The sequence below is a fragment of the Acipenser ruthenus genome, chromosome 18, assembly GCF_902713425.1.
Source record: "Acipenser ruthenus chromosome 18, fAciRut3.2 maternal haplotype, whole genome shotgun sequence".
Classification (NCBI taxonomy): domain Eukaryota; kingdom Metazoa; phylum Chordata; class Actinopteri; order Acipenseriformes; family Acipenseridae; genus Acipenser; species Acipenser ruthenus.
The window spans coordinates 7,165,545-7,181,656 of record NC_081206.1 but is presented as its reverse complement, the minus strand read 5'-3'; the positions used below and the strand labels follow the sequence as shown (position 1 = coordinate 7,181,656).

General features: G+C 35.8%; 1 protein-coding gene across 2 annotated transcripts in view; it reads left to right on the top strand.

Moving 5' to 3' along the window:
• The first annotated feature begins 713 nt into the window (after nucleotides 1–713).
• The window catches only part of LOC117421712 (E3 ubiquitin-protein ligase Itchy-like), a 21,743-nt gene continuing 6,344 nt past the window's right edge, over nucleotides 714–16,112 (top strand). Inside the window, exons 1-17 of one of the 2 annotated variants that reach the window (XM_058991064.1) lie at nucleotides 714–928; nucleotides 6,816–6,907; nucleotides 8,105–8,246; nucleotides 8,347–8,471; nucleotides 9,136–9,276; nucleotides 10,343–10,388; nucleotides 10,904–11,079; nucleotides 11,337–11,556; nucleotides 12,046–12,141; nucleotides 12,634–12,808; nucleotides 12,937–13,000; nucleotides 13,330–13,414; nucleotides 13,860–13,988; nucleotides 14,765–14,837; nucleotides 15,109–15,180; nucleotides 15,665–15,753; nucleotides 15,870–16,029. In XM_058991064.1, the coding sequence (XP_058847047.1) occupies nucleotides 6,838–6,907; nucleotides 8,105–8,246; nucleotides 8,347–8,471; nucleotides 9,136–9,276; nucleotides 10,343–10,388; nucleotides 10,904–11,079; nucleotides 11,337–11,556; nucleotides 12,046–12,141; nucleotides 12,634–12,808; nucleotides 12,937–13,000; nucleotides 13,330–13,414; nucleotides 13,860–13,988; nucleotides 14,765–14,837; nucleotides 15,109–15,180; nucleotides 15,665–15,753; nucleotides 15,870–16,029 (1,863 nt within the window). In that variant the 5' untranslated portion in view covers nucleotides 714–928; nucleotides 6,816–6,837. Of the gene's footprint in view, nucleotides 929–6,815; nucleotides 6,908–8,104; nucleotides 8,247–8,346; nucleotides 8,472–9,135; nucleotides 9,277–10,342; nucleotides 10,389–10,903; nucleotides 11,080–11,336; nucleotides 11,557–12,045; nucleotides 12,142–12,633; nucleotides 12,809–12,933; nucleotides 13,001–13,329; nucleotides 13,415–13,859; nucleotides 13,989–14,764; nucleotides 14,838–15,108; nucleotides 15,181–15,664; nucleotides 15,754–15,869; nucleotides 16,030–16,112 lie in introns of both variants that reach the window. The other variant, XM_058991063.1, reaches the window with a different exon arrangement.

Genomic DNA, 16,112 nt, shown 5'->3' with positions numbered 1-16,112 from the left:
TATTATTATTATTATTATTATTTTATATATCAGAACGTTTCGGACTACAAGTCCTTCTTCAGCTGTAGCACCTACTGCAGATTCACAACTATCATAAGTTGCAATGAGGTATGCAACCACTATCCCTAGAGTACTTTGTTGTTTTTTTTTTTTGTTTTTTTTTTGTCCAGTTGTATACATTTTGGTTCTAGTTCTCCTGTCGCGTGTGTTTCATAAAATTGCCCTTTAAAACAAGAACAGTCAGATCATGCAGAGAACGGTTAGGCATGGTCGCCAATAGGAGTGCTTGCAATTTTGTTGCTGATGATGATGTGTCTGTGTAGATTCATCCTGTTGAAAATATTTTGAACTCTTTCACCTGTGTACGTCATTCCTACTGCGATCTCCCTTGTTCTAAATAATTTAGTTAAATGGATGCCAAAGTTACCCACAAATCCGCTTGAATCTCACTCAGTACTGCTAACGCCACAGTTCAATATTAACACACAACAGTGACTTGCCGCCAGATATTTACACGTTAGTGTATTCATTTGAAAAGTGCATATATCATTTTCTAGTCTGTGTTTTCCTTTTGTTTCTTAAGTACAAAAACGCCTATTTTTACCTACATCCTTAAACGTATATCAAATCAAATGAGTCGAAGGGCCGACTTAACCAAAACCAATAAACAACAGATACAAATTCGCCTCAACCAATCGGAAACCCGACTGCCGGTCTCTGTATCCAATCAGTTGGCAGGAATAGCTTGGTGGGGGTTGGGGATGAGCTTGCAGTGCGTGCGCCGCACCTCACGTTTGTGACGTGAGAAGGTTACGAAGATGGTGGAAGTTTCCTTCTTGGAGTGAACTGGAGTGGAAACCAAAACAAATCGGAATATATACGTTAAGGAACTATAAAAGATACACCACACTTAATAACATCTCCTGGGGTAAGCAACACATGTGTGTTTTACAGGATTACAATTCGATGTTATACGTCTGTTGACTGCGACAATGGTTTTATGTGTACTAGTTCTAGTACTACCGGTAACTAACTACGCGTCCGAAGTCCCCAAACCGGATTGGAGACTCGAGTTAAACAGAATAACCCTAAATAAGTGTGTAGCATTTATGTCGATTTTAAAACTACGTCAGATTAATAGGGGGTTGTCAAAATAGCTGTCATCTATTGTATTTTACACTTCGGAGTACTGTACAGCGAAATACATTACAGGTCTGTGTCCCGGAATCCAGTCAATACTTAGGCGGTTGAGATTAACGTAATTAAGATATATTACGAGATTTGTATGTTGTTTTAAAATGAACAGTAGTTTGAGTGGTACTGACTGCATTCTAATTATTGCATAATTATTTATATTGTCAGTCTTGGCTTTTAGTGCAATAAACATAGACTGAAGTCTGATATTTACAATTATATATATAATTATAAAGATTCAAAATAATAATCCAAACACTGAGTATCGTTGTCTCTTAATTCCTGTTCTAATGTTTCAACTCGAAATAATATATTTGCTTGTGCTGCATTGTGCAGTTGGGTTTCTGCATATTAAATGATTTAAGTCCCAAAAGAGAAAACAGCAACATTTTGCTAGTACAGCATATTGCGTACCGTTCCTGTGTGAATTACATGTTCTTGTGTTGATATGGAAATAATGTATGTTAAAGCAGAATCAGTGCATTTGATTGTCATTTTCAGGGTTTATTGTAAGCATAGTTAGACACCCATGTGCTGTGTGGATTATTAAACATAGCCTGGTAAAACCTAGAATGGATCAAACTGTTATTGACACAACAGTATGCCATGGGATACTCGTTAATGTTATTTACTTAATGTTGGTTTAAGACCATGTTGGTTTGTATCAGCTGAAGAGCTGTTCCTCTGTGGTTGATGATGCATAACCACATGCAATGAAGAAAAGGATTCCAGTGTAGGGCTCAGAGATTGGGTCCATAGGGTTCACCACACTAACAGGACAGTTGTGATGCAACTGGCGACCCTGCACAACCACTGTTCAGAATTATTTCACACAAGCCATTGGTAAAATATTATGAAGAAGAAAAAAATAACAGCTTTGAAGATCATAGCCACCTATTGCTGTGCACAATTCGTCTGGAGTAAATAGCCCACATTCATTATTTGCATGGAAAATAAATACATTAAAATAAAAATCAAATAGTTTAAAGTTTTAGATTCAGGTATTCCTAAACACAAAGTAGCCTATATCTACATGGTTGTGCAGAACTACTTTTGCATGATATTTATGGCTTCAATTATGTTCTTTAAGCTGTTACTGGTGATGTATAATATTAAGGGGACATCTCACATGTCTTTTATCTTCATTTCTATCACATTAAGCTATTGATTGTAATGGAAATCCGTAATGGGTCTGCTTTCATTTCCAAAAAATTACCCTACTCATATTATCTTAACAAATGAACAAACGTGGCACCCTTATTCATGATTTACACATAATGTGTAAAAAATAATGTAATTGTATGTAAACATAATGTGATATCTTGTAACAATTGAAAGTCGCCCTGGATAAGGGCGTCTGCTAAGAAATAAATAAAATAATAATAATAATAATAATAATAATAATTCATTATTCACAGAGGTTCTTAAGATATCCTTATTCCAGGAAATAGAAAAATTGTTCAAATTCCCCAGATATCTTTAAACAATTAAGTACACTTTGTTTTATCATCTTGCATTTTCTTCTCTGCCAGCCACTGACACTGACTAGAAATGACCGGGCTTAGCAGGGACTGCTAGTGCCACTTGTACTGTTGTCACCCGGGTGTGTGTAATGAGACAACATGATTTCCCTTGACAATGCTTTAGTACATTTTACATTTAAATCCCACATTTCATAACTCCAAATGTGAGACTCACAGGTCACTAATACTGCAGATGTATTTTGGCTTATTGAAAGAATATAAAAAATATTTCATAGAGGTTCAGCGACTGATGTAAAAGGCTGGAAAAATGTAAAAATTGGATAGACAGTTAAGAATATGCACCTCAGTATTTTACTGTACTTTAGGTGAGTGAGTGGGAGTATTCCCATAGTTCAATTATTGAGGGGAACTTATTTGTTTTTAAAAGACAGATGCCGGCTTTTCAGCTACGAGTATCACATAAACTAAATGACATACAGAAAGACAGTCGGGGTGACAGATGAACAGCAAGTTTCGTAGAAAAACTGGACAAGCGGTTCTCTTATGGAAAATGTGATGTGCTACAGAGCACACGCTGTGACATAGCTGGGTTTAGGAGTCATTTATGGGTCCACTTAAGTAGTGAAAATCTGCCACTGTTTAGAACATTAAAATATAACCCAGTACCTTACAGTTGGTACACAGCTCTTTTTTTATGATTATCAGGAGTGAAAATGCCACAAAATTTCCAGTTTTGCTCATATGATACTTTTTTTTTCTTACTAACCATTTTAATAAATGCTTACAGTACAAACAATGAACTCAAGTTATCCTACCCCCATACTTTATGCCCCAGGTGATGCTTGTCTTTGTTCACTAAACCTCCTTTTTCTAGTTTACTCTAGCCCTAGTGCCAGAAACCCAAGCAAACATGCCACTTCCAGTTGAAATAGATTTGGGCTGTTTTATACACTGTATACAGAAGAAAATGACGATGATTTGGTTACATGCAACGGTTTGCAGTTCCTCTGCACATCAGATATGACATCGGTCTCTATTGTAGCTTTCAGAATAATATTGGTTTGGCACTGTTTAATGTAAAATGTGCCATGTGGCATGCATCTAGCCATTCTGGTCTGTTTTAAATTTCTTGTGAAAACATTTTGAAAGAAATATTGTGCTTTTGGGTCATTCTGCACTACAGTGCAGTTTACAGTAATCATTCATATAGTATTGGATCAACTTTTGAAAATGTGTCACTATTGTTCATTTATATGCTTTCAGAGTAGAATGTGAAAGTCAGTATATATGCATGCCCGGTTAAATAGTGACCACACTCTAAGCAAGAGAACTGTGATGTTGGTTTGCTGTAACCTGACCCGCATCATTTTAACCACTACCAACATACTGATTCATGCACTGTAGAATCTACAGGCTTCTTTTTTATTTTTAGCTTACAATCAAAGAAACAACCTGTAAACCCACATAATCCACATACCTGTACTGTATACGCTAACTTTAAAGTGGAAAAATCAGGACAAGTTTTGTTGCATACATGTCTGTGTGAAGATGTGTCATACATGCGTCATTTACTCTGGGTACACTGACTCATGAATAAAGGCGAGGTTTCCTTAAAAATCTTGGTGTGCCTGTTTATTTTCCTATTAGCTTGGTTTGGGGAGCAATTTTCCAACACTTCATTAACTGCAACAGTTAGTGAATTCTGTAGTAAACAGTGTGGTTTCTTTGTCAAATAGTTAAATAAAACAAAATATTCACTTTTATTTTATTTTGTTGGGGTTTTTTTTATCTGTAAAATTATATGATTGTAGAAGTGTATTACCTGTCTAAAATACTGTGAGGTCTTTCCCATCCTGGTGAGATGGCTACTTACTAGGGTTGAACAATAATGACATTTTCAGCTATTGATTGTCGTCTGTAAGTTCTCACCATAATCGTGATTATCAGTGGAAAATAAAATATTTAAAATTATTGTAATTTATAAAATTTATACTTGAGCAGCATGACAATCGGCAGTCTAAGTAACTGAGTTTAGAAGTAAAACAAACTAGACAGTGTATGCGTTGAGTTTTTAAATTTCTGGTAGGTGCCCAGAACAAACGTGAGTACAAAAATATACCTATTGTAATTTGTATATTAATAAATTATGTAGTTTTCCTGTAAAATAATACATACATTTTTTCATATTTAAACATTTATGTTAATTCGAGAATGTTTACTTTCATAATAAACCGCCTATCCTTCCATTAAAAGTTATCGCTCTTCTGTTTATGCAAGTACCCTTTTTCACAATAGCAACGCCATGGGAACAGATATAAACCCACAGACACCCACACCCACACACCCACACGAGGGTCCTGAGCACCCACTTATTTTTCCCCATGCAGTGCATAGGCTGCAGTAGTACTCATGTCTTTAGTTTAAAATAAAGAAGAAACAGAAGCAACACATTGTTTAGGCTATATTACATGTTTGCCAATGGTGTCAAAATGTTTAATAGTCAGAAGTTCCACTTTTCTACAGTAACTTTACAGTGAGCTAGCATTTTTTTTTAATTTATTTAACATACAACAATATTGTGTTTTTATGTTAGAAAACCAGCCATGCTTTGCCAGTGTACAACTTATCAAAATGAAACCATGACGTAAAGTTAAAAGCATGTTGTTTAAAATCAATACTTAACTTCCCAATGTGCGCAGTGCTCACACACACAGATCATGTTTTACGCCTCAGGCAGAGAGTTCAGTGCCTCTTACTGCTCAGTGCACAGCCTCTTCCTGCTTCATTGGCTCACGGACGATAATTATGATTATCGATAATTTTTCAACGTGATAAAATTATCGTGATTATAGATATTATTGATTATTGTTCCAACTAAGCTAGTTCCAACCCTACTACTTGCAGTATATTTCTGGTCTTATGCATTCCAGTACAGTACTGTATAGGTTACAGTAAAAGTTACAGGTACATGGTCCCATTGCACCCAATTTGAATTCTAATTTATGCTGGTCATTTTATCTTTCAGACTATGGTTTTCTTTAGCACCATTCTTTCATTTTTCAGAACATAGTAACATAATTATTGACCTGATTAACCAGTTTTGTGTGGACAGCTATGCTTTTGTTGGCATTCAGGGTGCAGTCTCTGACCAAGGAAGCATGTACCAGAATTTGTTCTGTGGCATGGTTATAAATAAGCTGTGGTGACTTTCCCCGTTTTGTATCATACACTGTGTACATGTCAACACCAGTCTCAGTTAAGTTCTTATGTGTGACAGTAAAAACGATCAGTTTTGTTCAGTCAAGTTCCGCTGTTGCCCAGTAAAAACGAATGTCAATGATATATTTCACACACTTATTATTTTAACTTCATGTTTACAAACTATTTAATCAGAACTGCCATGCATGCTTTGCGTTTCAAGTCATGAGCCCCGGTACACAGCACCATTTCAGATTGTGAACAGAACATGAACTGCGGCTTTTTATTGGAAAACTCCAAAGGAAGAGGACACTACCATTCCCTGCGCCAACTTCATATTTTCAGTGTTATGGAAGTCCCTGACAAAATCTAATATAGCTACAGTATATTGTTCATGTGACTTTTTGCCTTCCAGATATTGAGATATTGGCCGTATTTGGTGCACTATTACATTATGCTTTGCAGAAGCCGTTACTAACATACTTCCCTATCTTCCTCTACTTTCTCTCACTTTTTCTATTTTCCCCATGCCTACATGCTTTTCCTTTGCATTGTCTGTGTGACTAGACAACATTTAACAATCTCTGACCTATTCACACATGAGCAGATCAACCTTGCATGTTCAACTTCTTTTCTCAGTAGAACTGATTTAAGAAATTCATTTAATCCCCAACCAAATAAAATAATCCTTGAAATCTCAAGAATTTAACAAGTTATCTTTTTAGTATTTATGTAGGTTTTTTTATAAAAAATAAGAATTCCTTTCTCAGTTGAGCAGCCGTTAAATATTAGCATCATATTTTAATTAGTTGTTGTACATGTTTGTTTCATCACCTCACATGGTTTATAGTGACGTTTATTGTAATTACTGGTACCTGCAACAGTAAATACATTGATCATTTATTAAACGTATGTATTTTCCCCCCTGTCTGTGTTTAGGTTCATTACCCAGTCCTGCGCTATGGCCTGCAGTGGTTCCAGATCAGACTCTGTAAATGGGTTTACAATGAAAGCACAGCTTCAGATCACAGGTGGGCTTGTAATAATACACAGCAGTTAATGTTCACTAAAGTTATTGTCATTTTCCATTTTGTAACACCTTGGTGCACTGATGCATCAAAAGACTTTATTCATGAATACATTTGAAAAACTCTCAGATGTAAGTTCCTTACAGTAAAGCAGATTTTACTGTAATGCTCAAAACTGAACAGTTAAACTTGTGTCATGAAATAGCCTGAACCAAGTACATCATGGGATACTACTGTAATTACCAAACTACTGTTTTTTTTTTTCTTTTTGCTTTAATTAAACAAAGTTTGATACTTTTCCATTGATTTTTTTCGATGGAAACAAAGGTACAGTAACTCATTGCAAAGAAAGTATGCTTTTGAGGAAAGGTTAGAATACACCTTATTAAAATAAGAGCAAGAACAGCTGGTTTTCCACCAGAGTGAATATATCTTGACTGCACTTTTCTCCAACTAGAGACAAAATGAATACTTTAGTAATTTGTTTTGCGTGTTTGTGTATGAACTCTTTCATTTGGATAAACGTCACGTGTCAGGGAATCTCAGGCAGTCTCTGGATTCATTTGTTTGCAACCAAATGTTGAACGTGCCTAAATGGTTTAATTATTTCTGCTGTTATATACACCATTGGTCAATCTGTTATGAAGATAGATGGGTTATCCCATAACAGGTATGTTGGTTGTCCTTATTTGATACCCTGCCTGTTCATATGGCAACACAGGTTGTTCTTATGGAAATTAAAGAAGTTTAAAACATTAATATATTTGACAGCATGTGTTTTTAGTGTTTTAGTAAAATTTGTTGTAAGAGCATTTTAATTTAACATTTTGTTTTATTGTGAGGTTGGCTCTGCTATGAGTAATCATTTTGTTTAATTTTGGTATTTTTTGTGTTATTTTTTTTAAAACATTTTCAACAAATTGATGCAAGTAATTAATAATGAAATATTCTGCTGATTTTATGTATGCTAATTTCTGTGTGAAAGCAAATCCACACTATAACACAAATTTCCAGGCTAACTTTTAGAAAGAAATAATTTTATATAAGAAAAGCCATATGACGACATAGATCAGACATCCATATATATTTCTGCATGAGAAAACCCCATGTTAGTTGTATTGTGTAATCAGAATGTAAATATTTATTATTATTATTATTATTATTATTATTATTATTATTATTATTATTATTTCTCAACAGTACTTTCAGCCAAGCTGAAAGAAAACAAAAAGAACTGGTTTGGTCCCAGTCCTTATGTGGAGGTTGTAGTGGATGGGCAGTCGAAAAAAACTGAAAAATGTAACAACACCCACAGCCCCAAATGGAAACAGCCTCTCACTGTGTAAGTTTTGTTTTGCAATTTAAAGGAACCCTTACTACAGAGATTTGCCTTATGAAAATCAACATGCTTGTCTGTTTACATCTCTTTTCTTTACCCACAGAATTGTAACTCCGTTTAGTAAGTTGAACTTCAAAGTGTGGAGTCATCAAACATTAAAATCCGATGCTTTGTTAGGAATAGCCATGTTGGATGTCTGTGAAACTCTGAAGTCCAACAATATGAAAAGTAAGTATGTTTTAGGTAATATTGCAGAAATGGGGTTAAAAAAAAACCCACAAGAACAATTGCAAAAACTGCAGCTGGTTTGTTTTGCAATTATTTAAGGGGATGGTGTACAGCATTTTATACCACCTGTAGTCCCTGAAGTCATATACAATAAAACCAAGTCTAATAAAAGTGCTGATTTGAATAGGAAATTAACTGGTGAAACGGAACCCACTAGAAAGCAAATGTTTCTTTACATGTAAAAGTGTGACGACTCCGTAACTGCTGTAGACACCATCGGAAGACTATTATCTTATTAGAAAGCATCACAATGCTTCAAGTCAAAATTGCAGCTTGTTTTTTAATTTTCTCAGCTTCAAAGTTTTAAATTCTCCTTTGTGGCCATTTTTAAAATTGTATTATTATTTTATTTATTTTGCAGTTTAGAACATGAAGTTTAGCTCATGAAGTTAGGAGGCAGGAAAAGGCGGTCAGTATTTAGAAATAAAAGAAACATCACAAAAATATAAATCGATAAATGAATCATTACACTGTTGAAGGCACAAGCCGAAAAGTTTGTCTCTGAGTTTGTTTTTGGTTTTACCGTGAAGATATAAACCTGTATAAAAAGACCAATAAAGATGTCACAGATTGCTTCTTGCTTGTGTGTGTTTTTAATGTTCAGTTTCCGAGGTGGTCGAGACACTACAGCTCTGCAGCGACAAGGACCCATCAGAGGTTGTTGGAGATTTGTCTGTTTGTCTTGATGGGATGCAGGTCGATCCAGAAATGTTTGCATCTGTGGATATCAACACCCTAGCCCCAAGTGAGGAGATTTCAAAATATCCTGTTTTATTGCATGTTATTTCTAATGTACTTGAAGGCTACTTTTAATATTTTGATTTATATGTGTGAGGTTCCCTCATATAACTGCTTCAGTTTTTGTTTTAGCCTCATTACTTTAGACTTGTTACCGAATTGTCTTTTTTTTTATTATTTATTTTTTTTTAAACAGATGAATCCCTAAACTAATACTGCTATCTGAATCTGATGTTTCTGCAGAACATATGCAGACTCAATGTTCTTTTCCTGTGTATGGCAGAGCAAGAGCTCTGCCTGTAAATACTATTGGTGTTTATGTGTAGTTTGGTGGTGGTTGGTAGGGATGGGGTTAATTCCTGTCCCTGCCAAAAACATGTGAGAATGTGGCTGCTCCGTAATGGAATAATTGGTGATAATTGGGAGTAGCCACATTCTGTAAAAGGAGAGCCTAGGGTTCCATTAAGAGAGAGGAGTTGGTGGGTGAGTTTGTGTGTTGTTACTGTGTCTCTGTATCTTGTGGTTTTGTGTTTAGTGAAGGCGAATGCCCAGCCTACATTCTTGTATTTTGTTTTTGGCCTGTTTATTTGTTCCTGTGTTTTGTTTGTATTATTTATTAAAAGTGTGCATCGGCGCTTTCACTGCAGTTTATAAGTCTTTGAGTCTCTTAACCTGCTGCACTGTGGTTTAAGAAGACAGGTTTTGTAGCCAGTCCCAAATAGCTTGCTAGAGTGGTCTTGTTTATGTTGGATATCAATTATTTGATGGGTCAGTTGGGTATATTTCCAAGGTTAACAACTGACTTCAGCTGATATTGGGGTAATTTAACACTAGTGTATAAACTCATAAAATGCAAATTGAAGCAAAACATGCACATAATGGAATCGCTGTTTGAGAAACAGAATTATTTGCCCAACACTGAGATGTAAATTTTGCTGTGTACTGAAAGTAAATTACCTTGTGTTTTTCTAGGAGTGCTTTTCCTGGTTAGAGATAAGAGCTTAATTTTGTTTGCATTCTTTAAATTCTTTTTATTTCCTTTTCATTATGTTTTTTTTTTTTTTTTTTTTTAGGTACGATGCAGAATGGGGATTCACAAAGAAACAGTGGTGTTTTTAGGTAAGACATTGTTTCTGCAATAATTTATATCGAATTATGTTTAAATAACAAAACATTACTAAAGTCAAAGGAAGATAGGCAGCAGTGTGACCTATACGATTCCATGTCAATAATCCTAGAACCTAGTTTGGCCCAGGGTGTCTTCGGCTCGCCGCTCACCAGCGACCCCTGTAGTCTGGCCGGGCACCTGCGGGCTTGCCGGTAACCTGCCCGAGAGCTGCGTTGTCCTCCGACGCTGTAGCTCTTGGGTGGCTACATGGTGAGTCCGCAGTGTGGAAAAAAAAAAAGCGGTCGGCTGACGACACACGCTTCGGAGGACAGCATGTGTTCATCTTCGCCCTCCTGAGTCAACGCAGGGGTAGTGGTGAGCTGAGCCTAAAAAAATAATTGGACAAATTGGGAGAAAATAATAAAAATAATTGGCAACATTTAAACAAAAAAAAAAGCTTTTTTCAGTTTGTCTTCCTTTTCCTGAAATTCCTCTAAAGTGACCAAAAGTATTGTGTGTATTCTAGGACAAGCAGAGACGCTTCTCCCTCAGCTGAAAGCATTGAAGACATGGCTGACACAAACGATGGGGCAGTGAATGGCACAGATTCTCCATCTCTCTCTGCAGGAGGTTCCAGACCTCTGCGCCCCCCCAGACCTTCTCGTCCTCCACCACCAACACCACAGAGACCAGCCTCATCAGGTACCTGCCTGCTGACACACTGCATGGAGCCCATTATATTATCAATGGAAGATACTGTACTGCTGCAGTTTAAAGATCAACAGTAAACATAATAGAAATCAGTTTAACCATTTTCTTTCCATTAGAAAAACACAGTGCTTGAATGAATTCTAGGTGAACTTGGCTTATTGTACCTAAATTCTATATGTGTCAAGATAGATAGATATGTTTTAAGTCCTTTTATATTGATTGTAAATATATGTTCATTTTTCTTCCAGTCTCTACCAATGGGACTTTGTCCATCACACCTGAGAATTTATCTTCTAGTGATCTTTCCAGCTCTGAACCTTCTGTAAGTCTTGTGGTGCCCTCCCCTGGGGGTCCTGAGTTACCACCACCTAGATCTGCATTACCTGACTATGGGACGCCAGGTGCCGGACCGCCCAAGAACTCCACTGCCAGAGTCGGCCCAGTCAATACAGGACCTCTCCCTCCTGGGTAAGGGCTCAAACTCTCATGTGGAGAGGAGACACAGGCCTGAATCATTATTGTTGTGATGTAAAAAAAACATTTTCCTGTTTGCTTTTTGTACATTTTCCTCTAGATGTTTATCTTTTTATATAGAGAGGATTATCCACATACTTCTCTCATGATTTGTTTTCCCCAAGTTAGTGCCCAATTGTTTGTCTTCTGTGTACTGAACTTTGCATGTAACATAAACAGGAATGCTACTGAACCCACTGAAAGGCACTCAGTGCAGAGCTCCAAAAGAATATTCATGAGTTGTGATGTCATTATCAGTCACGTCTTCGCTGACAATTGAGTCCTTTATCAGTTAGATGTAGTGTCATTTGAAGGGTGTGGTCAGATAAATATGTAAACATGCAATGTGTATTTACTCATTGTTGCTATAGCAACGACTTTCCATTATGGGTTATTTGTGGGGGAAATAACATTATGTTTATGTAGTGTTTTTGTTTTTAAAAGATGGGAGCAGAGAGTAGACCAGAATGGCCGTGTTTATTTTGTAGATCACATTGAAAAGAGGACAACCTGGGAAAGGCCTGAGCCCCTCCCTCCTGGGTAAGCAATGGAATGTCAGAATCTGCTTTTGGGGTATTTTGAAATGGATACCATTTATAACAAACTACAGAATTATATCTTGGTCACAATTCTTTCTTAAAGGGACTACAAGCTTGTATTCATATTTAACACAGTATACCAGTTTAATGTCATCATACAGTATCTATTCAATCATATTTCTTTGTTTCAAAACATTTTAAGGGTGAAAGGGGTGGTGTATAGGTAGAGACGCTGAGCACAAAAATGATTTCAACAATAATCAATATTTCATTGTATTTGTAGTTGAGCAAAAGGTCATAGAATGTGACATGAGGTCAATTTATATACAGGTAATTCTGACCTAGAAAATAGTTTTTACACTGGCTTTTTTATCGGAGTGGCTACTATAAACTGGTGGTCGTTAATACAGGTTAGACTGTGTGTGCCGTTGTTTTCATTTTGTATTAGTTTATTACAGTCATTGTCATTCTCATTGTCTTTCCCTCTTGCAAGCTGGGAACGCCGTGTTGACCCTATGGGTAGAATATATTATGTTGACCACATCACCAGGTCAACAACCTGGCAGCGCCCTACAATAGAGTCGGTGAGGAACTATGAGCAATGGCAGCTACAGCGGAACCAGCTGCAGGGAGCCATGCAGCAGTTTAACCAGAGGTTTATAGTTGGGGTAAGATGGAGACTCCTTTCACATGTACCCTTTTAATAATGTGAAGTTTGTAAATCTGTCTTCATAATAGGTCTAACATGCTAAACCTATAATTTTTTTCTTTGGTTTTTGCTCCTTTTATGCAGCAGGATCAAGTTTCACCTGCACCGAATAAAGAATTTGATCCACTTGGGCCTTTACCACATGGATGGGGTAAGACATGACTTAAGTTTATTAAGTGCTTTTCAACATTTTTTTATTTTTATATGTTGTAAATAGTCTGCATTGTAAATGTTTCACTTTAGAGTTGACTTCCCATCTCTATATAGATATATAACATTGATACATTATATGTATATGTGTGTGTATATATATATATATATATATATATATATATATATATATATATATATATATATATATATATATATGTATCCATATTCGAGAAACGAGAAGGCAAAAAAAAATTCCTAAAATAGAGCTAAAAACAATAACATTTTTTAAATAGCTGTATGTATATGTTTGTCTACTTTTTAATATAGAGAAAAGAACAGACACAAATGGCAGAGTGTACTTCGTTCATCACACCACCCGCAAAACCCAATGGGAAGACCCACGAACCCAAGGGTGAGTATTTAAGAATTGGAAAGGTGTTATGGTAACTACTGCTATATATTGACTTGCAGTCAGGTAAGCTCTGCAAATACATTAGGCACACTGTGTATACAAAATAATACTCAACTAAACTGTTGATTTACGTTGCTTCTAACATGTAATATAATATCAGCCTATTTTGTTTTGAGAAGCAAAGGGCTTTGGAACATTGTTGGCTATTTTCTCAAAGCATGTGTTTAGATTTAGATGTGTCTGTTACACATTTGCAAATTTGATCAAGCATCTTTGGCTAAAGAGCTTACAATGACATGAAACTTCTTTAAACATCCTTTTTAGATAGATACGGTAAAATGTTAGTTTTGCTATGTTAGTGCAGATACAAGTTTGCATACAATATAATTTACTATTTAAAAATGTTACCAATATTGAAAGTTAGTTGATTTGTTTTTTGATGCAGCCTTCTGAATGATAAGCCATTGCCAGAGGGTTGGGAGATGAGGTTTACAGTTGACGGTATTCCATACTTTGTGGATCACAATAGAAGAACTACAACGTACATGGATCCTCGAACTGGAAAGTCATCCCTGTGAGTAACATTGTAGATGAAGTGCATCAGCAAACTAATCTAGATATGACAGGTAAAATCCCATATTATTGAACTCTCCACATATAAACTTACAGATACAGGTCTGGCTTTTATCCTAGTGCATATCGTTGTTTATTTTAGAGTGTATGGTCTTTCTAGGCATCTACAACACTAAATTGTAACAATCCATAGCACTCTATGTCCTGGATAATTGCCATGTTAGTCATTGATTTATTAATAATATACTTCAGAAAGTGTGATTTGCACCCTTTACAGCCTCTTCTACTGGTAATTTCCATCAGCAGAGGCATGTGTTTTTTTTTTGTTTGTTTTTTGTTTTTGTTTTTTTGGGGTTTTTTTTTATAATCATCCCAAAAGTACAATAGAAGAGCTATATCTGTTTGCATTTTAAATTTATTTTTACTTAATGTAATTTTCTAAGCTAGTATAACAACTTAATTGTTCAATGATGCAGTTTCTGGAGTGGTCACTTTCTTTCCAAACAGCTTTCGTAATTGAACATTGTTCTGTTGTTGTTATTGGAGATCACCCACTGTTTTTTTTTTTTAGTGGATTGATCTGAACTGGCAGATCAGTAACCCAGAAAAGAGCAAAAGTTATACCAAACATGCTTCAATTCTGAGGCTTTGCATAGGTTCCTGTGATAGTCAGACAAAAGTTTTAGCTTTGGATGTTGGTTTCAGTTTGATAGGGTTAACTAAAATCTTTTTTATAGACTCATTATTTGTTTCTTTTTTGTTTCGTTTTTTCTTTAGAGAAAATGGGCCACAAATTACATATGTACGAGACTTCAAAGCAAAAGTCCAGTACTTCAGATTCTGGTGTCAGGTAAATACATTAATGGTATTACTCGCAGCATACCATTCAAGCAGGACCCAATTGCTCCAAGCACAGACAAAAAATGAGTACAAATTATTTGATCTGTTCAAGTCTAAGCCAAGTGTAACAACAAACACTGAACTTGCAATTCTGGACTGAACTGCATTTCTAAAAGTGCATTCATTTATATTTCCTGTAGATGACCATTAATCATTTTACAGATTGTAAGTAAACTACTGTTAAACTTGATTAAATCCTTTGCTTAAAATTAATTTTGTAGCAACTATCGATGCCACAGCACATAAAGATCAGTGTAACAAGGAAAACACTATTTGAAGATTCATTTCAACAGGTGAGTGACATGTAAGCAAGTTATAAAATGTTTGGGCTATGCTATATGTGAATTATACTTGGCTGTTTCATCTGTTAAATACAAAGCCATGGCAACATGTAATTATCTCCTGTGGTCCACTCAAGATTATTATAATTTATTTATTGCTGTACGGTTATAGCCATCTCAGACAGGTTTACTTAGCTGGAGTTTAAGATTTCTCACCAGGGGAGAGCCAGTCTTAAGCATTCCATTCTACATCTGTGCACTCTATCACAAAATAGTACTACAGGAGTATAAATCCTTTGTACCCTGTGGCCATCTCTTCAAATTGAATGATTCATTACTACACTAGAAATTTAATTTGGTGTCTTTTTAATTTGAGACAAGTGAAATTAAAAACTTCTTTACCATATCTATGCGCATAGATTTAAAAAAAAAAAAAAATGAATGACTGTACTTTGGGATGGATTTACATAACTTTTTTTATTTTTGTTCATTTCAGATAATGAGCTTTAATGCACAGGACCTTAGAAGACGACTCTGGATTATTTTTCCAGGAGAGGAGGGTCTAGACTATGGAGGTGTGGCGAGGTAATTTTATTTTGCTAATTTTATTTATTTAGTTGTTTACTCTTTGGAACACTAATATTGAGGCTGGTTATACAGTTAGCTTGTATGACTGATCTGCCAATCTGGGGTATTTCCAGGGAGTGGTTTTTTTTGCTGTCCCATGAAGTGCTGAACCCCATGTATTGCTTATTTGAATATGCTGGGAAGGACAACTACTGCCTGCAGATCAACCCAGCCTCCTTCATCAACCCTGATCATCTCAAATACTTCAAGTTCATCGGCAGGTTCATTGCCATGGTGAGTGGGGGTTTTATTACTCTTCCCTGTGAGGAGCATGTTTTGTTTTTAATTGGTTGCAGCTACGTTAACGGTTTATAACC